This window comes from Cryptotermes secundus, unplaced genomic scaffold (assembly GCF_002891405.2).
Source record: "Cryptotermes secundus unplaced genomic scaffold, Csec_1.0 scaffold4, whole genome shotgun sequence".
NCBI classification, from domain to species: Eukaryota; Metazoa; Arthropoda; class Insecta; order Blattodea; family Kalotermitidae; genus Cryptotermes; species Cryptotermes secundus.
Window position 1 is genome coordinate 996,187 of NW_019742439.1, and position 22,518 is coordinate 1,018,704.

Below are 22,518 nucleotides of genomic sequence, written 5' to 3' on the forward strand. Positions count from 1 at the left end.
GCTCGGTCGGCATAGTTCGCTTGCTGACTAAAACCACGAGTTTGTTTTTTGTGTTGTTGTTGTTCGGTGTTGCAGTCCAGAAGCCTCCCTGCTCCGTGTTCCACCTGGGTGTGTTGTTACGTGTCATGACGGTTTTACTTCCATGTCTTATTGGGCAGTGTCTGCAGCGGAGACACACAACAGGCCGCACGAAACACGGCCCAAAATGCGACGCGACGAACACAAAAGCAACACAGTCGAGACACTAGTGCTACACGTACTTGACTTCAACACTTGTCGTGTCCCATGTCATGTTCATGCAGAACTTGCATCAGAGCTGAATATGGGGGACCTAATTAAAAATCGCGACTCTGGGAGTTGATGAACGGGTTTCGAAGTGAGGAGTGGGGAGTCTAGGGGAGCCGGCATTCTGCTCGGCTATCGGGTTTTGCCGGCAGTGGGACCGTGTCTTTCTGACAGGCTGGTCGCGCAACCCAGTGCCGCTATGTTTCGTAATATTTCGTTCCGCCGTCGCGGGGAGATCGGAACACAACCAAGTAACAACACTAGCAGAAATTAATTTATAAGTGAACAAAATGTTATTATTATTTCTTAAAAATGAATATTTTCAGTTTCACTACAGCGCAACTTTCTTTCGTTACGTAAAAGTGAAGACTGTCACTTCGGTTTATTGTAGTTACGGCTATCAAACATTGTATAATATTCGAAACAGTTGAAACATTATTTCAAGACAACGAGTATATTGTCCTCTGCGTCGTTGTCTTAGTTCTAAGTTGTCTTGAAATCCACAGTTTCATTTTAGTGACTGTATTCCGTTCCTAGTTTGCACTGTTCTAAAAAGACCCGATTTTTACATATGTTTTTAACTTTCTTTTATTATTGCAAGTGGGGTGGGACTAAGTCCCTTGTACTGCGGCCACTTCTGGCCTATTGTACCAGCCCCAGATGATAGGTGAGGGTGATTGTGGAGCAATTGGTGGAATGAAGATTGGCAGGGAAACCGAACTACTTGGAGAAAACCTGCCCCAGCGCCACTTTGTCCACCACAAATCCCGCTTTACCTGACCCGGGATCGAACCCGGGCCGCCGCGGTGGGAAGCCAGGGACTAACCGCTTGAGCTATGGCGCGGCCCCTCTTTTTAACTATGTAACACACGAGTCAACAATTTAGCAGTTTCACGTAGTTTTTTTTATTTTTATGCGTACGATACATAGGGGACTCTTTTAGAATAAAAGGATTAATTTTACTAACAACTAACTGGTTCATATCATTATAACTTTATTTTATTGATATTTTACAGAGTACTCATGAAGTGAAGCACTTAGAACATATAACCCAATTATTGTGTTTTAAATAAGCCTTGGTTTTTGAAACAGTGTGTGTGAAATAGATACAAGGGATATGACCTTTAAAGCAGTTTCAGTTCGAATTAATAATTTGTGTATGAAGATTCTTCCAAGATGATTATTATAAGTTAATATTAGGACAATGAAGTATGGATTTGTTTACTTCATCAGTAGAAAGTAAAGCAAACCGCATTCAGTTTCTTCACGGACATAGGCACATATATACAAAAGTATTTTAAATGCAGACATGAAGTTAGTGATCACGTATATAGACTACAGTAGTAGCACTATGTAGAAGTTTTATATGTACTTGGTTACTGTGATTTTGTTGCACTCAAAACGTTCAGACAGTTCATGTGATTGGTGTATCTGTATTATAACCTCGGTTTGTTATTGCATAATGATTTTATTACCGTATTTCACCGAAGTGGCTGTAGGAACACAATAAACAGAAACAATAAAAATGACGCAATCTCGAATTTCGCAGATGGCAAGCGTCGGGCCATTTGGTGATCACAGTTTCAACGATTCAAGTCTTAGTAATCCAATTTTATTTGGTGCTGGCGGTGATGACGTATCGACGCAAGACGTCAGTCCGGAGGACCTGTTGTTGCTGGTAGGATTGCCAGGGATGAGCGACATCACAATGGTTACGGCGCTACCTATTGAAGAGTGCCAGAGAATTAATACTCTTAACTCCACCTTGTGGACATTACTGACAGCGTACGTGAATTCGAGTGGAGAGCTTCAGTGTTTGCACCACGCGCCAGAGTTTACTTACAGAATAGCAGTGAAGGCAGCTGTGTTGACGGTGATGGCAATTTTGTCGTTTGTCGGGAACACATGGACAATAGTGAGTATTAGAATGAACAGGTCCGGAAAAAGGTCACATCAGACGTGGAGTGCAGTATATACATTAATCTTACATCTGTCCATAGTGGATTTATTAGTTACGTTGTTCTGTCTTGCTGGCGAGGCTGCCTGGAGTTATACTGTTGCTTGGTTAGCCGGTAATGCTGTGTGCAAAATATTCAAGTTTCTTCAGATGTTCAGTCTGTACCTGTCAACATTCGTGCTCGTGCTTATTGGAGTGGATAGATTTGTGGTTGTTAAGTATCCCATGAAATCCCTCAACACTGCCAGACGTTTGAATCGTCTCATAGTCTTCATATGGGTACTCAGTCTTATCCTCAGCATTCCTCAGGTAAGCTCATACGGTTCTGCTAAGAGCAAATATTTCAATTCACAGTTAACTATTTACAGGATAATCAGTGGGCACTCGCAGAAACGCAGCAGTTATATGATATGCGGCTTATTCTGTAAACAGCTGGTTGCTGTAGCGTTGAGTGGCGGAATCATTAATGAGCAATGGGATGGAAAGAATTTGGAAGGGAATGGTAGGCCTATTCGAGGGGCTGAAGAAAACCACAACAAGTCTGAATATAGCCAGCCCCCATCCGAAATTCGAGCCGGGTAGCTCCTGAGCTCAACTTTACACCGGCCTCATTTAAGGCTTATTATGCTCGTATATAGAATTCATTACTGGCCCCTATAGTCACAGTTTTCAGTTTTTTTTTATTTTGCGTACAATTTTGCAGGTTATTTATTTTTGCCAATAAATCAATTCTGCTGAAATATGAATTACATATTTTACTTAATATTCGGAAAATATATTTCGATAAATATTGCATACAAGAATTTTGTCCTATATTGTATTTAATTTATATTTTCTTATGAGTCGTTTCGATAAATGGATACAGCCTGCTGTGATCTTAGTGTAAAATAGGAACTGTATTGAACAGATAAGCCCCTAAATGAAATCCACCTGGCCATGTTTACTATAAATGCTCAACTCCAAATTCAGTTGATCCCCGACACAATTTTTATCGTGACAGAAACATGGGAAGGGATGGACATAACCTTACCATTATGCTTACTGGCACAATAAACCAACCAGTGTGTAACAAATGGAATATAATATATCAAATTAGATGTGTTGTAGCCTTTCTAGCCTCAGCGCCATGGTGTAATCCTCAGAAGCATAACCATGAAAGGAAATCAACTTTACAATCGTTATTCATTCATTCATTCATTCATTCATTCATTCATTCATCATTGGCTCTACATCCCTTTTTTGAGCCGTGGCCTCTTCTTCAGTTTCGTAATACTATTTACACAGAAGGTTATAATTAGAATGATCAAGTCAAGGAGGATGAGGTGGGCAGGTCATGTAGCACGAATGGGGGAGACGAGGAATGCGCATAGAATATTGGTGGGAAAGCCAGGAGGAAAGATACCACAGGGAAGACCAAGGCGTAGGTGGGTGAACAATATTAGAATGGATCTTAGAGAGATAGGATGGGATGGTATGGATTGGATAGATCTGGCTCAGGATAGGGACCAGTGGAGGGCTCTTGTGACCACGATAATGAACCTTCGGGTTCCATAAAATTCTAGAAAATTCTTGAGTAGTTGCAGAATTGGCGGCTTCTCCAAAAGGGCTTAGCTCCATGAGTAAGTAAGTAAATAAGTAAGTAAGTAAGCAAGCATTTACACAGAAGGTAGGACGATCAGCCCGGCGCAAGGCCTCTACCTACACGCAGGGAAACACAGCCATCCGTGCCTCAAGTGGGATTCGAACCCACGATCCAAGCGTTCGAGTGAGCGAAGACAATTCATGCCTTAGACTGCGCAGCCACCGTGATCAGCTATACAATCCTCATACATCTTGAAATATGATTTGCATTTTTTCAGTGACAATGTACTCCGTTAATTATTCTGTATACACAGCACATAAACACAGCTGCGCGTCAAATCTTATGTTTCTTGCGTGGTGTCAAGCTCTTTGTGTTATTGATTATTAGGACCAGCTGATTGTCCTGTTGGTTGTGTATAGTATCAATGGAGGTATTCGGGTCGTCTGAACATGTAATGCACCTAATTCGTTCTGTTGTGTTAATTTTGTTATATTCAGTGGCGTATTGTTCCAGTAGTTGCTAAAAGTGTAACGGTCACGATATGTGACTGCCTAAATAACGCCGCTGTTTGCTCATCTACCCAAGAGTTTCCCAACATTTTATTGAGCCGAAGGTTCATTACCGTGTTCACAAGAGCCCTGCACTGGCCCCTATCCTGAGCCAGATCGATCCAGTGCTTACCACCCCATGCTATCCCACCGTCAAGATATCGCTAAAATTACCATTTTGTGTTTATGTTCTATGTTTAATGTCAGTATCGCATAACAGTTCGATAATCTAACACCTCTTATGATAAAGGGTGTAACCGTTCATTCTGAATGGAGGACTGTTGTGTGTTAATTAAATCTGTATTAAGTTAAGATTACAAGGTTACAAACAAAGAGATCCGGCAGATAGCCAGCTCTTACACGCGGAAGGGACATAGTTCAAGTTTTGCTATGTGGACAGGAAGTAACATCTGGTAATTTCCTAGAATTCTGGCGGTTTCAGCAAAGTCGGAAAGGCTTTGAGAAAATGAGAGCTGACAGCTTGGGACAGCCATAACTTAGAAGTGGGACGGCCGGAGCCTCACACCCTGACCGTAATGCATCAAGGGGCTGTCGACCTTAGCGTCAGGTCAGCATCTGCCAGAATCACATAGCAGAGCAACATGACTGGGAATTCAAAATTTAGGGAACCTCCTAGTTTGAAAACTTAACCAATGGCAGAAGTGGAGGAGTGGATTTCTCTTGGAGTCTGGGGTTCCTGGACCTCAGGATTCAGAGAGAGGGCATTCCACCTCAAGGAGTCTTGATACAACTTTCGGCAAAGTCGGACGCAAAATTTACAACTACGGCCCTTCCGTAAAGTAGTATAAGTAAAGTCCAAATTAAGTGTATTAATAAATTCAGTTGTATTCAGAAAGCTGGAAGGGATTAAATGACCATTAAGTGCAACGGTCTAAAGTGTGTGTGTGTGATTGAAGCAGAAAGGTTCTTCCTGCCCTGCCCGAGCCAGACCCGTATAAGACCCGGGATAGGAACTCAGCTCTACTGATTACTGAACAGAACCCAGTTGCTCCCGTCTTTACCTGCTCTCGCGTAACAGCTCAAGCAACCACAATTCTCCCTTTCCATCTAACGTCTCGACATCTACGAGAAGAGGGAGGAAGGTGATAAGTGGAGCACAACGTAGGGTCAAGGAGGACGGCAACAGCGTGGCGCACAACGTAAAAAGAACCCAAAGGAAGAGAGCGGTGAGAAGGGCCCGAAGAAAACTCGTTCGGAATTTGAAATTAATATCGATGCATAGTTTTTCCCTAAAGTCCTTCTACTCTATTAGCCAGGGCGCGTCAAATTTCGTGTAGGTAACACTATTATTATTATTATTATTATTATTATTATGGCTCTACAATTATTTGTTGGGCCTTGGTGTCTCTGTCAGTTTCTTGATCCTATACACAGGCGGTAGGACTCCTTGTACGGGGGATCAGCCCGTAGCAAGGCCGCTGCCTACACACACAATAAACGCACAGACATCCATGCCTCGAGTGGGATTCGAGCCCACGATCCCAGCGTTCTAGCGAGCGAAGACAGTCCATGCCGTAGACCGCGCATCCACTGCGATCGGCGTAGGTAACTTTACGGAAGAGAAATCCTGTCCAAGTATATTCGAATTTGTCACCTGCTAATTAATGCCGGAAGTATTTTATCTAGAAAATGTGGGAGCCTCGACCTCTCCCAACCCTACCAGCCTCCGCGGCCTTCTACATAAATAGTTTCACTCACTCTACCTTTACTATAGCGAGGCTTACAAAAACGGAAATGATTTGCAAACTACTTAAGAGCGGATGCATAAAAATTCGTATCCCTTTGGTCTTCAAGGCAAACATGGTCAGCAAACGAATGTACACGTAGATACGTAATCACCGCGACGTCTTACTTGGTCTGCAGGCCGTGCCATAGCTCAAGCGGTTAGTCGCTGGCTTCCCGCCGCGGCGGCCCGGTTCGATCCCGTGCCTGGTCAAGTGGGATTTGTGGTGGACAAAGTGGCGCTGTGGCAGGGTGTTTTTATTCATGAGGGGAATTCTTTTGGAAGTTTTCAATCATGGACTTCAGTTTGGTTAATGAGGAACTTCATAACTTGTACTCTTCTCCAAGTATAATTAGAATGGGAATGAGGTGAGGAGGGCATGTAGCACGAATGGGGTAGAAGAGGAATGCATCTAGGATATTGATGGGAAAGCCAGAAGGAAGGAGACCACTGGGAAGATCAAGGCGTAGGTGGGTGGACAATATTAAAATGGATCTTAGAGAGGTAGGATGGGATGGTATGCATTGGATTGATCTGTCTCAGGATAGGAACCAGTGGAGGGCTCTTGTGAAGCCTGTAATGAACCTTCAGGTTCCATAAACTGCTGGGGGACTTCAGTTTGGCTACCTTATTACAACTGAAATAACACTGTAATTACACCGAGAACATATTTAAATATGGCATTTTGTTGGAGACACTGATCTGATGGGAAGATAATATTAAAATAAGTATGCAGTTTAGAAAAGAAAGTTATAAGGGGTTGAATTCGAATAAATTCCTGAGGATTACCGCTACATCACCTGCTCAATAAAGTTCTTTTCTTTTTTACGAATTTATAGATCTGCTATGTCAGTATATTGCTATCGTATTAAGTGAAGAGTGTACGGGCAGGGCAAAAGGGCAGAAATGCATTGTTGGTGATTCAAACTTGTTCAGCCTTTTATTTCATGCCCTAAGCAAGGTCATTGGTACTTTAAAGTTTGTCGTTTATAATGATTTCTTTTTAATAACCATCGTTACCTTAACCAAGAATGATGAGGAACAGGTGACTTCACGACGCATTAGATTTTTAAGCGTCCAATGATATATAATGTTGATACTTCTGAATTCTGAATGAGGAGAAACGCCTGAGAAATTGGTTACGGAATATTGCGACGTTAACACAGACCTTGTTATGAGGAAAGCGGACATAAACATTGGTCCCCGGATGACATTCGAAATTGGTTCCTCCGAAGTGTGAGCAGTTTTGTGCATTCTCTCTTACTCTCTATAAATAAAAGTTAGTAGCAGTGAGTGAAAGCTCTGAAATAACGCAATTTTGGGTTACCGTAGCAACGACATGTTGAGTGTTAACATGTTACATGAACGTAAATTATGTAGTAGGTCACGAATGAGACATCAGTCTTTTTTTTTCTAACAAGTAATGTCCTTTTCTGGAATCAGATAGCATATGACAGATTTCTTTTATTATTGCTAGTGGGGTGGGACTAAGTCCCTTGTACTGCGGCCACTTCTGGCTTATTGTACCAGCCCCAGATGATAGGTGAGGGTGACTGTGGAGCAGTTCGTGGAATGAAGATTGGCAGGGGAAACCGAAGTACTCTGAGAAAACCTGCCCCAGCGCCACTTTGTCCACCACAAATCCCACTTGACCAGACCCGGGATGGAACCCGGGCCGCCGCTTTGGGAAGCCAGCGACTAACCGCTTGAGCTATGGCGCGGCCTGCCTATGACAGATAGTATTCCTTTATTAATTATGACAGCAATTGTCACGTGAATGGAGTATGACCAAGGGTGGGTTTGGGTTGATCGTAGGATTTATTGGACTCTTTGATACAACGCGTGACTACACTTTACTATTTACACACACACAGACACACACACACACACACACTAGTGTCCACAGTCGTTTTCACTAGCCGTTGCTCCATAGCGGCTTCCAACGGCGGATGTTCCCTTTCTTCAGAGTCAGGAGTCGACTTTACGACTGGCGGTTTACCTCCAATCACTTCTTCTTGGCGCCAAGCCCCTTGTGACCCACGACCAGTATTGTTTTGAACTGAACAGTATCGGTTATAGCCCTTAAGTAACAACCTCTCTGACGAGAGGATGGGTCTGTCGTTTACAGCGGCTGCTGGTCCTCGCAGTCATTCTCGGGTTCGAGTCCCGCGGGACTCATGACCATATCTTTTTCCGTCTGAGACTCGAAACTCCCCCAACCTGGAGGGCCCAAGAACAGGGTGGCCCAGTTACACCCCCAGGCACTGGGTTCACTCTTCATCGCGTCCTACGACTCACAACAGAAAACGTCGTTCCATTATTTCTGTGCAGTTGTCGTGGAAAAAATTTTGTTTGAGAAGCCGTTACTAAACAACGGCTGTTATAAAGCTGCTGCTTTTGCGGTCGTTTTGTTGCAACGGGTCTGTATGCTACAGTATATTTAATTTACCTTTGACTTCAACAGGCCGTTTTTTAATAACTTCAAAAATTTTATTATGGACTTAAGTTTCCATATTTGTTTTATATTTTAGAGGCTGTCGATCAAAACAATTGCTAGTAATCCCATTTCTGGACTGGCTTACACTATTTTATGTTCTTAGGTTTAATGATATTGTGTCAGATGAAAGCCTGTGCAACTTCCAATTAAATTATATACATATGAACACTGAATTAATTAAGATCTGGAAGTCTGTGACGATAGTACGATAGTACAATTATTATTTTCTGGATATCGTCCTATTTTAATTTAACACACCACCCTGTTTTATCTTAAAAACACAAGGATTTGGAGATTGGGACTAACTCTTTTGATTGGTCACAACCGAGTAGGTTCCACTTGAAGACGGAGACAGAATCCAGTCACCGAAACGTGTTTTAAATAAAAACATGACGATGTCTAATGTCCAGAAACATGATATTTGCATTGAATTAATTATAAAGGACTGGGAGTAAACAGTCACCACATCCTTAAAATTAGCTTACTAGACTTATATGTGCCTGAAACTCCTGAGAAAATGAGGAAAATCTTTCGGGAAAGCCGAAATTCGTGCTTTGTTTTCTTCAGATTACTTTTAAAATTTATCATTACTAACGACGCTCTATCAATTGTAATCTGTTCGTAGACATGTAGTACAAGGAAGTGGCCGCCCTGTCTGAGGCGTCAATCGTCCTCGCCAGCTCGAACGCTGGGGTCGTGGGTTCGAATCCCACGCGAGGAATTGATTTCTGTGTTCGTGTTGTTCTGTTTGTAGATAGCGGCCTTGCGACGGGCAGATTCCCCGTCTAAGGTGTCCTGCCGACTGCATATAAGATTAAGAAGTTGAAAAAACGGCCAATGCAATAGAGCCATAGAGAGAGAGAGAGAGAGAATAGAAGGAAGTGATTGTGGATGTTATAAAAACATTGTGATGGAAGCGAGCGGCGGATGCCTATTTCACCACACAATATTTACTCAACAGAAATGTGGCGTCCAATATTTGCTCTTGTACACGTACTTCAGAAATACCTGTCAACGATTTACCGCTACCTGTCCTGCGAGGACAGGATGTGGATGCAGCAGTCTTTAGCTAAGAGTTTTGAGAGTGCATTGACACGTATATATCATGGTAGGTCAAAATTATTTTTGCATGTGTTAGCAACAAGTTTTTATTATCTTAACTTCTTAGTCTCCAATGCACGGAGATTTCTTTAACACTGTTAAGGCGCGTCCACATTACTCGTGCTCGCCAGGCTTGTGCTCGTAAATCTTCGTCCACACTACTTCAGTTGCTCGCCAGGCTTCGGCGCGTGAGGATCCGTATATTTACTTGTAGTGTGTATAGGCTGTAGTCGTATTTTAATTTATTGGCTATAGTTTTTAAATTAAAAATTTGCTTGTCTCGTGACTTGTCATATCGTCCACATTACTCGCGAGCATAGCGAGTCACACGAGCACGAGTAATGTGAACGCGCCTTTACAGTGCAGTCATGTTCGCGCTCTACTCCATGTGTCTGGCGAGTTGTTCCGCATTTTGTCCCCTCTTCATCCTCTTCTTCCTTTCATCAGGCTTCGTTGCAGCTCTTCCGGTACGTGTTTGCTCCTTTCATTGCCTGCAGAACCAGTTATCCTTCCACTTGACACTGATGCTGATTTTCTCGCCCATTCTCCGATCTCTTCGTATTCGCAAATACGACCATTTCAGGGTCAGCACTACTCCTATTACTGCCATTAGTGTTCTCTGGGCTTCTTTACAAGCCTATATCTGTACGAAGTTTCTTACCCGCTGCTTGCTTAGCTTAGTCTTCTATCCTGAAGATGGAAGCAGTACACTCCTCCGAAACGTTAAATTCTACCAGGTTGTTATGCGTCATATCCCAGAAAATAATACTCTTATTTGTATCGCATTTCCCTGGAGCGTGTTCATATAGCTATTTGGTTCCCCTCTGCGTTGAACTTAGTCATTATCAGGTGTCTCAGATTTGACCCTCTTCTCTGTTCCAATGCGTATTCACCTCAGAAACAGCGACTCTTTGAAAGGAACATCGGCCAGTAGTAAATCCAGTAGGTATGCAGGACCAAACTACGGGATAATACCGACATATGCATGTTCAGAATGGGATTCGAACCCGAAATTCAGTGATGGAACACCATAAGCGCCTTAGGCCGTACGGACATCGAAAATTCGTCAAGTGTACTGAGGCAAATTAACTGCCTTGACGTGTTAATAGATGGCAGGATAACTTATCTTTACTGACATCCGTTCTTTATGGTAGAAGTAGTCTGTCTTTGCAAGCAAAAAATCGTATTTTTGGAAAGGAAATCGCTAACAGCGCTTTGTTGTGGTATTGAACACTAAGACAAAGTCGTGTCATTTCTGATTTTCATAATTAATTTTAATTAAACTACAAATTACGGGTGACATGATGCATACTGGAAAAATCATTTTCGATAGAACTGTTTTAACTTACGAGGAATAGTAATGTTTATGTGGGATGAAAGGAACTCAAGAGAGATAACCTCGAGAATGAACGTCTAACTCACTGAAGAAATGACGCAAACTTTTATACTGTGAGATAAATTCGGGTTCTGCGGACAAGAAATTCCAGTCTATTAGGGTACAAATTATGAAATAACAGAAATCAACAGGACGTGAGATTTTGATTCTTACTGTGCTGAGTAACTTTAGTTTCCCCAGCTGCAGAAGTTAAGTAATATCGGAGAAGCTAGAAGACGTTCATGAGTGGCAAGTATTTGGAAGGGAAGGAGCCATGGCCTATTTGAAGGCCTTAACCTATCATTCATCTGGAGAAACAAAAAAAAATGTGATGTTGCCGTTGGAACGTGGCGCTGTTCAAATACAAGTATAAAGTATGACCGCATCGTCACTGTCCTGAAAGTGCTGTGTCATCCGACGTAAGTTGCGAGTGTTCTGTTTTTATGACTGTTCGTACCTTGGTCTACTGATGAAGGAGCTCACAGAGACATGAACATGGGAGAACAGAGTTCTGCTTGCTACCTGCTTCATGCTGATTTCTCGCTTGACTTGCTCTTCAGCCGTGAAAATGGAAACGATATTGTCACGTATATGAATCTGACCATAGTCAGGGTTTGGGTAAAACAGATTTATTGACCATTTACAGGTCGTAACTACAAATAACTATAATACTATCACTATTTACACACTTTACAGTTCACTATAGCACACAGTCTAGTCCAACAATGACTATTCCTCTGCCTCCGGCTCAAGTCCTCTTTTCAAAGACTTCCGTACAGAACTGACTAAGCTCTAACCTTGTCCCTTGCTTATCCTCTCCCACCAGATGATGGGTTTGTCTCTTGTGAATGTGCTTGCCCTTTGTCAAATATTCGTATCGCACGTATAGCATGAGATCGGAAATTCTTCCTTTTGCAGTACACACAAGTCCTCTGTCAGTACAGGCTTTTCAGAGCAGGTCATGCCTGTCTTACGTATATCACGCTACAACGGCAGCTTATTCACTTCAACGGCTTCAACGGCCGTAAGCATGACCGCCGTCAAGATTAAGCTCATTTTTTCTGTGTCTGGTTTGACTGACTCATTAAATTTAAGTTACGACCGACTGTCAGTCAGTCAGTCAGTCAGTCTGTCTTGGTGCCAAGCCCCATCTGGGGCCCAAGACTAGATTTCTGTTACTGTCAGACATTGCGGTTTTGTTGGTGTGGGCCGCCTTCTATAACGAGAGGACGGGCCTGTCATTTGTAATTGGTGACAACATTCTGCATTCTTGTGTTCGAGTCCCGCGAGACTCGTGAACATATTTTCTTGTCTCACATTCGAAACTCCCTAAACCTGTCGGGTCTCAGGAACAGAGTGGCCCAGTTGTACCCCCAGGAACTGGGTTCCTTTCTTGTCGTCTTATAAGACTCGCATGGCTACTGTAGATTGGTCGATCGGTTATATTGCTGCTGGCCTTCGCCACCGCGGTCATTCCTGGCTTCAGTCTCCGCAAGATTAATGACCAAGATTTTTATTCTCTTCTAGATATGTACGTGTTTCGAATGGGGCCTCCTCTTCGACGAGGGAGGGGTCGTTCTTTCTGCATAGGCGCTACGTCTGTTGCACCGTAGTTCGCGCTGTCACTATGGGCTCTATGTCACTGTATTGCACTGTACAGGGGTCGGTCTCTCTATGTAGGCGCTACGTTTGTTGCACCGCAGTTTCAGCACGAGTATATCCGCGCTGTCACGGCGTCCAGGTCACTGTGGGCTCTGTGTCACTGCACTGTACAGGGGTCGGCCTCTCTGTGTAGGCGCTACGTTTGTTGCACCGCAGTTTCAGCACGAGTATATCCGCGCTGTCACGGCGTCCAGGTCACTGTGGGCTCTGTGTCACTGCACTGTACAGGGGTCGGCCTCTCTGTGTAGGCGCTACGTTTGTTGCACCGCAGTTTCAGCACGAGTATATCCGCGCTGTCACTGTGTCCAGGTCACTGTGGGCTCTGTTTCACTGCACTGTACAGGGGTCGGCCTCTCTATGTAGGCGCTACGTTTGTTGCACAGCAGTTTCAGCACGAGTATATCCGCGCTGTCACGGCGTCCAGGTCACTGTGGGCTCTGTGCACCCTTTATCACTGCACTGCACTAAGTAACGTTTATACTGAGGTTTCCTGTCAATGTAGGCTTGTGCAGCAGGTTATGCCTTGACTTATATAACTACTCTGAAACTGCAGTCAGTCAGCTGAACGGTCGTAGGCCTGACCGCCGCCAAGTTTAAGCCTATTATACTTCCTGTGTCTGGCTTACAAAGTCAAAGCCAAAGTTACTTTACGAGTGGCGGTTCACCGGCAATCAATTCATATTAGCGTCAAGCCCCTTGAGACCCACGATCGTAGATTTTTCGATTGAACCTATGCGGTAATACTCCTTATGTAACATCCTCTCTGATGAGAAGACGGGTTTGTCTCTTATGAATATGCTTGGCCTCTCTTCAAGTGTACATATCGCATATACAGCATGTTACTGAAACTTCTTCCTATGCATTACATACAAGCCCTCTGTCAATACAAGATTTGCAAAGCATATCATGCCAAGCGTATGCTACAACAGCAGCTTGGTCACTTGAACGGTCGTAAGCTTGTCCACAGCTAAGTTTAAGCCTTTTCTATTTTCTATGCATAGCTGCGCCTTGTCCTATACCGCGAACATGTTCATTTTCATGATTTTATATGACTTTTGTTTGTTGCCTGCATTGTACAGGGTGATTCATATAGAACCGGCCCGACGAAATGAGCTGTAATATAAAATATACCATACAGATATTAAAGTAATTTACACATATCTTATCTTGAATTGTGTGCCGTGATCAGAGCAGGTGTTGAAAGTGTCCGCCGTTTTCAAGTAGGCACTAGAAACACTCGCTGTTCAACAGTGAACTCCATGACTGTCGCCCGCCCACTACAGACACGTTTCGGGATTTTCCTTCACCTTGCAGCATAAGGGCTGCCACTTGCCGGATCATGCGCACACCATTCGACTCAGCACTGCCCACGGATTATTATGTCCTAATTGTGAGCGGTTATATGCATCACCTGCGGAATTATTAACAAATTCATCGGGCCGGTTCTATACGATTCACTCTGTATAATCTTATACACACGGAAGGTTGAAAGCCGTGTGCAATTCGCGGACCGGTGTGCACCTTGGAACATTTCCAATCGTGTGGCGAGCTTTGTTTTATAGGCGCTGCTATTTTAAGATATAGGTGTCTGCAGTCATCCATTGCTAGGCAACGATTAACCACGCAACAGTAAAATAACGGTGTTTTCTGTGTGATACGATTACAATACTATTGATATATATATATATATATATANGACCGTAACTGTCAAACGATAATAATTAATATCTGGTCATGAGCCCCAAATGGGTCTCGACACCAAGACTTACTGACTGACTGACTGACCGTCAGTCGCAATGTGACTTTGACTTTGACTAAAATATTAGAGGCTTAAACTTGGCGGTGGTCAAGCTTAAGACCGAATGACTAAGCTGCCGTTGTAGCATAAGATATGTAAGTTAGGCATAATCTGCTCTGTAAAGCCTGGACTGACACAGGACTTGTGTGTAGTGCAAAAGGAAGAATTTTCAATAACACGTTAAGTGTGCGAAATATACACTTGACAAAAAGCCAAGCATAATCTTAAGAGACAAACCCATCTTCTCATCAGAGAGAATCTTACATAAGGACTATGATCTCAATAGTTCAGCTGCAAGGAAAAGTCTCTGGTCGTGATCCTCAAGGGGCCTGGCGCCAAGAGGAACTGATTGTAGGTAAACCGCCAGTCGTAAAGTAACTTTGACTTTGACACAAAATACCGTATCCAACAATTCTTATACTGTTGCATAGGTATTCGATGCCAAGCAGTGGATAATGTCTCTTGTTAAACTATTCGGTCATGTTACAACATAGTCATTCCAGATTTGGCGTGGTAATAGGTGATTTCTGTCGTCGAACATAGGCCTATCATATCAGCCTTTTTTCATCAGTCCGGTCTTTAATTTTTTAAAGTCAACTATTTAACGACGCTGTCAGTATTCGACACATTATATCGTCGAATGATCTTTTAATGTTCTTTCCACACCTGTTGATTTATTTTAATTCAGTCGGACATTTGTTGGCTGTTTAGAAATATTCGTAACTTCAAAATCTCTTGCCGTACACTACGAAGGTAGGTTAGGGTGTTTAAGAACATATGCCAGGGAGAATATTTGCACGTAAGACGTAAATACGATGAGGATGGAGATAATTACACAGTGAGGAACATTGTAATTTATGCTCAACGCGTAATATTTTTGAGAGGATCAAACGAAGAAGGATGAGACGCAGCGGGATATTTAATACGAGAGACCGAAATGAGAAATGTATGCAGTGTTTCTGTCAGAAAATCTTAAGGAAGAGCCTCTTAGGTAGATCTAGGCATAAATGGGAAGATAAAATTAAAAATTATCTTATAGAAACATTGTGCGAGCTTATGGACTGGATTTGATGGTGCTCATGACCATGTCATGGTGAATTTTGGGTTTAGATGAACTAAGGAAATCATTTGAATATCTAAATTACTGATATCTTCTCAAGAAAGACCCTCCACTGAACAAGTCGGAGAAGTGGTAACGGTCAGGACTTATATTCGGAAGGTGCTTGATTCGGTTCTCGGCCGGAACACGAACTATGTAGATTGAAGAATTTCTTATTTGCCCTCAGTCACTCCAGGCATATTACAGGATATTGTCTCGGTTATACCATAATTGCTTCCTTTCAAATTCTTTCCATTTCGCTGCCTACCATTTGACACTGAAGACTCTGAGGTACTGCCAGCTTTGTAAAATAAAGCGTCCCCAGGGTGGTGTTGGTTAAATGGTTACAAGATAATTACACGCACTAGTTCTCAAGTAGACTACACGTTGTAAGAGCAGAAGTTGCCCTTCTTGTTATGAAATAACTGGAAGGTGTAGTTATTACGTGAATAAACGGCGATGTTGCGTGTTTAAAATATATCTGATGATGCGTCATTATCGGTGAGTAAAGTAGATCAGGTAGAATATTATCAGATTCTATTTTGAACTGATAATGGAAAGTATGATATGGGTGTGAAACTTCATCTCTGACATTAAGGGAGTAACATAGACTGAGGGTTTTTGAGAACAGGGTGTAGAGGAGAATATTTGGACCGAAGAGAGATGAAGTGACAGGAGGTTGGAGAAAACTGCATAATGAGGAGTTACATAACTTGTACTCTTCTCCAAGCATAATTAGAATGATCAAGTCAAGGAGGATGAAGTGGGTAGGTCATGTAGCACGAATGGGGGAGATAAGGAATGGATATAGGATATTGGTGGGAAAGCCAGAAGGAAAGAGACCACTGGGAAGACCAAGACCTTGGTGGGTGGACAATATTAATATGGATCTTAGAGGGATAGGATGGGATGGTATGGATTGGATTGATCTGTCTCAGGATAGGGACCAATGTGAACACGGTATTGAAACTTCGGTTTCCATAAAAATGCTGGGAAATTCTTGAGTAGCTGCAGAATTGGCGGCTCCTCCAGAAGGGCTCAACTCCATGACTAAGTAAGTAAGTAAAAGTTTAAATGGAAAGTTTGAATCGTTTTATCGGAGATGTGATTAAAGGAACGCACAAACTTTTCTTGCGTGAGATTGCCTGTGTGAGGTATGACATGTCCTTAACTATGTTGTAGACAAAGTACTACATTAAAATGTACGATAAACGTCATAACAAATTGCATGTTTAGACTCGACTGAAACTCTCAGTTTTTCCAACCTCTCTTACTGGAACTCATATGACGTGAGTCATATATTCAGGTAATAATGAGAACGCAGCAATGCGTTGAGGAAAATGTATCTTGTCACTATTAAGTATACGTCAGTATCATCAGATACGAAACGTGTTAACACAAGTGGAAAATTTTCCCGCTCGTATTCCAGAGGTGCTCGATTCGAACCTCGGCCTGATCTCCGACTAACGTTGTTTGTAGTTTTGATCAATTCCTCNAGTGGTCGGCGAAGTTAGTGCCAACTTTCGCGGATAGAGGGTGTCGCGTGGTCAGCCCAACGAATCCCCACGGCTGTTAATTTCAAATAAATAATAAATATTAATAATAATTTTAATTTACATGTATTAATTTCTTATTTAACGACGCCTATAGGGATTTAGTTCGAATTTCGTACTGGAGCAGGAATGTGGGAACTAATGTTGAAAATAGAACCTACGTAATGGTGTACGTCACTAGCTGAAGATGACGTACTCTGCTTCATGGAGCAATTTCTGTATGACTCGCTGATATGACTGGGAGCCATATGTTACCATAAGTTAAATGTGAACCAAATGTATTTCCTTCTGGGCTTGCTTTTCTGATATGTCTAAAGTGACTGAGAACTTAAGAGTATTGAATTATTAATTTCTTACTCGTCAGCTTGAAGTAAACCTTGAAATGTGGCAATCATATATTATTCCCGTAGGTTGCGGAGTAATTCTCAAAGGTAAATCACTGTCTCTTCTCTCTGTGTTCTCTCCTATACTTTGTGTAGGATGAAGTTGGTGTAATTCAGGGTAATAACTCACCTGATTCAATATTTTCTACGTCAATTTTCTGCCATATTATGTGGTCCTGGATGTGGTGATTGACAATACAAATGTGAATGAAATGTTATCGCTAAAAATCTTTTTGTATGTATACTTGCTACTCCGTGGGTTTAGTCCCCAACCGAACTATGCCGACCGAGCGACCGCCGCTTGTCGGCGAAGTTAGTGCCAATTTTAGCGGCTAGAGGGTGTTGCGTGGTCAGCGCAACGGATTCCCACGGCTCTTAATCTCAGTTTTCTAGACCGGTATGAAGAGTACTGTCTCCTGGAATATAACGCCATGTAGTCCGCTGATAGTTAACGGACGTTTCGGAGGAACATATCGCCTACATCTTCAGGGCTGAACAATATGGTGACAAAGATGCCACCTGCGTCATGCTATTACCTTGCTCGTCTTCTTCTTCCGACCTTAAGATGAAGGCGATATGTTCCTCCGAAACGTCGGTTGGCTTTCAAAGGACTACACGGCCTTATATCCCGCAATACAGTATTCTTCTTTCTAAAACATCTCCGGGGGTGCATCAGCATTAGAGCTATTTGTAAAGTTATACAAGTTATTGATTTCTTGGAGGTTGATGTTAAATTGTTCAACCTACAAACCATGGAACATAGAAGACCCATACGGGACAACTTGTTAAACTCAGAAGAATTTTATTCCGTAAGATTGCCTACTCGGGGTGCGTTGCATCCTCAGAGATTTACGAGTTCGGTCTTCCAGGTTGTAATGCCGTGTATTTCGCAGCTGTCCCCGAAATACGTGACGTTCAAATTCTGATTATGGCAGTCACCTCTCTAAGAACCTCAACTCCAACTTTGTCAAAGACGTTTTAAATGGAGTCTTTGTACAACAGCTTGAGATAGACCCTTCCTGGTGAGTTCGTGTCTTTGTGTTCCATCTCTATAAATAGAGGGGAATTACTGGGAGGATCCATGCAGTGAAGATGAAGGAAATGTCCCCTCTACTGTGCTCTGCTTCCATCATCAGGTGTTCCGTACATGCTAGTATCCGAGAAGGAAAGATCAGTATTCTGGGAGGTCATAGTATCGGTCATTCTAAGCCAAAAATGTATAAACCTATTCCGAAAACTTTCCGAGATAGAGCTATTTCACTGTATAATTCCGAAATTGTTGATAAGAAGGAGATATTACGTACTGTTTCTAATATCTGAATTTATCGTTCAAGTGATAAAGTTGGTACAGTTTACCTAGTATAATATATTTTCGAAAATACGACCGTCAACATCAGTGCACTTTGCAACTCGTGTGAGGACATGGCGCGTTGCTCGTGTGTACAGCGAAATAGCTGTATCTGGGAAACCGTTCGGAGTAGCACACGTGTACATATACACTTTCTTGCTTAGAATCACGAATACTGTGACCTCCCGGAATATTGACCCTTCCCCTGGATCATCCCGTATAAACTGTACATACGCCACTGATACAGAAGCATGCGATGCGGGTTGTAGAAAAGTAAGAAAGCACCGCGTGTAATGAGAGGAAATCGAAACACTGCGTAAGTGTAACTCCATCAAGTCGTACAATAGGAGTCGAGCTGAAGATTTAAATTTACAGTAGCTGGGGCGACCAAATGGGTTTGTTCTATTCTATTCTAGCTGTGCTCGATTCGAAACTCGGCCGGGGTACCGACTATCCTGGCTGAGGTTCTTCATGGGTTTCTTCAGTTCCTTCAGTAAGGTGCCAGCATAGTATCTCTATTACTTCATCACCACTTCCTTCAAAATCCTTTCCCGTTCATTTTCCGTCTATCATAATGTAGCGTGTAGTACCGTTGCTATGCAGCAATCACGTGATGAGACCCGTTTTTGGGCAACGGCTCGGTAAACACGTTCCCATTGCTAGGCAGCAAATATTTAACAGTGGAACAGTTGAACTATAAGAATGGAAACGGGTTGTGTCTGCATGGTCCGTGCTGAGACCTTATAAGCGAGAGTCAGTTGTGAGACGGTTGCCAGCCGGAAATGACGTGAGCGCGTGAAGGTGAAGAATCTCAATTGTTAGAAGCTGTTGCCAGGAAACGACTAGTGAAGACATTGCAGGCTGGAGAAGACTTAATGTTTGCAGCAGTGATTTTTGAGTTGTGTAGATCAGCATTGGCGCTGCGATTACTTGTCCTTACGAGTCGTATGTATATGTGGTCAATAAACCCATTCACCAATCCAAACCCCGTCTGCAGTCACACCCCTATAGGTGACAATCTTATTCGACGCTGTATGTTTTAGATTACTGACACAGGCGTAAACAACTCAAGTATCACACACAGTATATTGAGTGGACTGTCAGCTTCATTTCCGGTCGCTTTTCTCCAAGGGCAGGGTCCACCGTGCCGCTACACACGAGACAGTGTTGGTCCAGGCATTGTACTCGTAGCTAGAGGGAAGTAACTACCCCTGCCGGACAGCTGTCTCGTACGCAGTCACTGACTGGATAAAAGTTGCTTTGATATCATGTAGCTTTCCAGCCGTCTTCCTCACACGTTGACTAGTACCTCGAGAAGAACTGAATCGCTTCATCGGGTATATTTCAACTAAAGAATAAATATGTTCCATAGAATATAATCTATGCATTTGTGGTGGAATCCATAGGAAGTTAGACATGATTTGGGCCGCGCCATAGTTCAAGCGGTTAGTCGATGGCTTCCCACCGCGGCGGCCTGGGTTGGATCCCGGGTCTGGTCAAGTGGGATTTGTGGTTGACAAAGTGGCGGTGGGGCAGGTTTTCTCCGAGTACTTCGGTTTCCCCTGTCAATCTTCATTCCACCAATTGCTCCACAATCACCCTCACCTATCATCTGGGGCTGGTACAATAGGCCGGAAGTGGCCGCAGTACAAGGGGCTTAGTCCCACCCCACTAGCATTAAAAAAATAATAGACATGATTTTCTTAAATTCTGACTTTGAAATAAGGACACACGATATTTAGTATCCTACAGTAAGAAGGACAGAAATATGAACTCAGTTCACTTTCATCCAGTATAACGACGGGATGCAGGGTGGCGGCGGAGTCGGGCTTCGATCCTTTACTGGTAAAAAGATTTTATTCACAGCGTCCAGCCCGTCTGTAGGACCCACCAAGTCTCTTAGCAAAAATACACCAAGAACCCTTTCGCTTGGGTTTAAGCGAGTAGGGAATGAGGCTAGTCACCCACCTTCGTCTAATAACGAGGCCATGAATGGTGGAACTATACCTCCACAAACCTGTACGTCTTCATGGCGTGGTACTTAATGATTTAAACTCAAGCATAACTTTTTTCTTTCCTTGGCTCTACAGCCCCAGTGGGCCTAGGCCTACCTCCATGGACTTCTCCGTTCACTTCGGTTTTTTTAGATCTTACACATTCGGAAGGACTCCTTGGGCGGGTGATCAGCTCGTCAAAAGGTCTCTACCTATACGCAAACACAGAAAAACGGACACACACAAACTAAACATCCATTCCCTGAGTGGGATTCGAACCCACGATCCCGGTTTCCAAGCGAGCAAAGACAGTACGTGCCTTAGACCGCTCGGCTACCGTAACCGGCTGAAGCATAATTTTACCTTTACATTTTACACTTTGTTTATAGGCAAACATCTGCTGAATACAAATATTATGTTTTTGGACATTACCCATCGTCTTGTCTCTTTCTAAAAACCGTCATGATTATCTTTCATTTGGCTCCAATCAATAGAGCAAGTCCCTAGCTCTATCGATTGGGCCCAACCGAGTAGTTTTTACCTGAAGACGGAGACAGACTCCAGTCTCTGAAACGTTGTGGTCTGCAAAATGAAGAGAACCGTTTTTAGATAAAGATGGATAATATCCAGGAACATAATATATTTGTAGTAATATGCCATCTACACAGACTTATAGATCTTAAAAAGACCTTCTATTTAAAATTTGTTTTAGAACTGCGCGGAGTGATGAGAACGTTTTGACCATCACACCTTTGGTACGTGCTTTTTCCTGTTCGTCTTAATTCGTGAAATACGTGACTGAGTAGCTGTGTCGAGAGCGATCTTGCCTTCGGAAATAGCAGGAGATAAGAAAGCAGACGATTGTTCTGCGTAGAAGAAATCAGTTTACGCTTATTTAAAAGAAAGTTAACCCAGATAATCCTGTTGAAAGCTAAACACTCGGCCCTTTCCTTTGTCGACATTTTCCCTCCAGGACGGAAGACCCAATTCGTCAGAATAAGTTTTACACGATATTTTCAAGAGCGTCTGCCAAAGCCGCACGGATGTCTGACGTCAGTACCTTAATCTCCACCAAATATCCGTGTAATGTACGAGTAATTTTTCCCAGACTGGTTTATGCGAAACGCGTGATTCTGAGAGGATTTTCATGGCTAAAAATATCTAGTACTGGATTTAATCCCTGTCAGCCGTATTCAAAATAATTTTGTTTTGAAATTGTAAATCGTAAAACTGATTTTTCTCTGCAGAAATCCTAAGCTTAAGGGCGTAGGAAGCAAGGCCATGAAATTGTGTCAGAGAATCCACGATATGAGCCGATCACAGTGGCACGTCCACATTACTCGTGCTCCTCGGGAGACTCGTCTGGCTTTTACTTGTGCCCGTAAATCTTCGTCCACACTACTTCAGTTGCTCGCCAGGCTTCGGCGCGTGAGGATCAGTATGCTTACTCATAGTGTGTATAGGCTGTAGTCGTATTGTAATTTATTGGCTATAGTTTTTAAATTAAAAGAATTAAAATTTGCTTGTCTCATGACTTGTCATATCGTCCACATTACTCGCGAGCAGAGCGAGTCACACGAACACGAGCACGA

At 42.9% G+C, this 22,518-nt stretch overlaps 1 protein-coding gene across 2 annotated transcripts in view; it reads left to right on the top strand.

The window, feature by feature from the left end:
• The first annotated feature begins 452 nt into the window (after positions 1–452).
• The window catches only part of LOC111873050 (gonadotropin-releasing hormone receptor), a 166,979-nt gene continuing 144,913 nt past the window's right edge, over positions 453–22,518 (top strand). The window contains exons 1-2 of one of the 2 annotated variants that reach the window (XM_023867419.2): positions 453–536; positions 1,302–2,551. In XM_023867419.2, the coding sequence (XP_023723187.1) occupies positions 1,811–2,551 (741 nt within the window). In that variant the 5' untranslated portion in view covers positions 453–536; positions 1,302–1,810. Of the gene's footprint in view, positions 567–1,301; positions 2,552–22,518 lie in introns of both variants that reach the window. The other variant, XM_023867420.2, reaches the window with a different exon arrangement.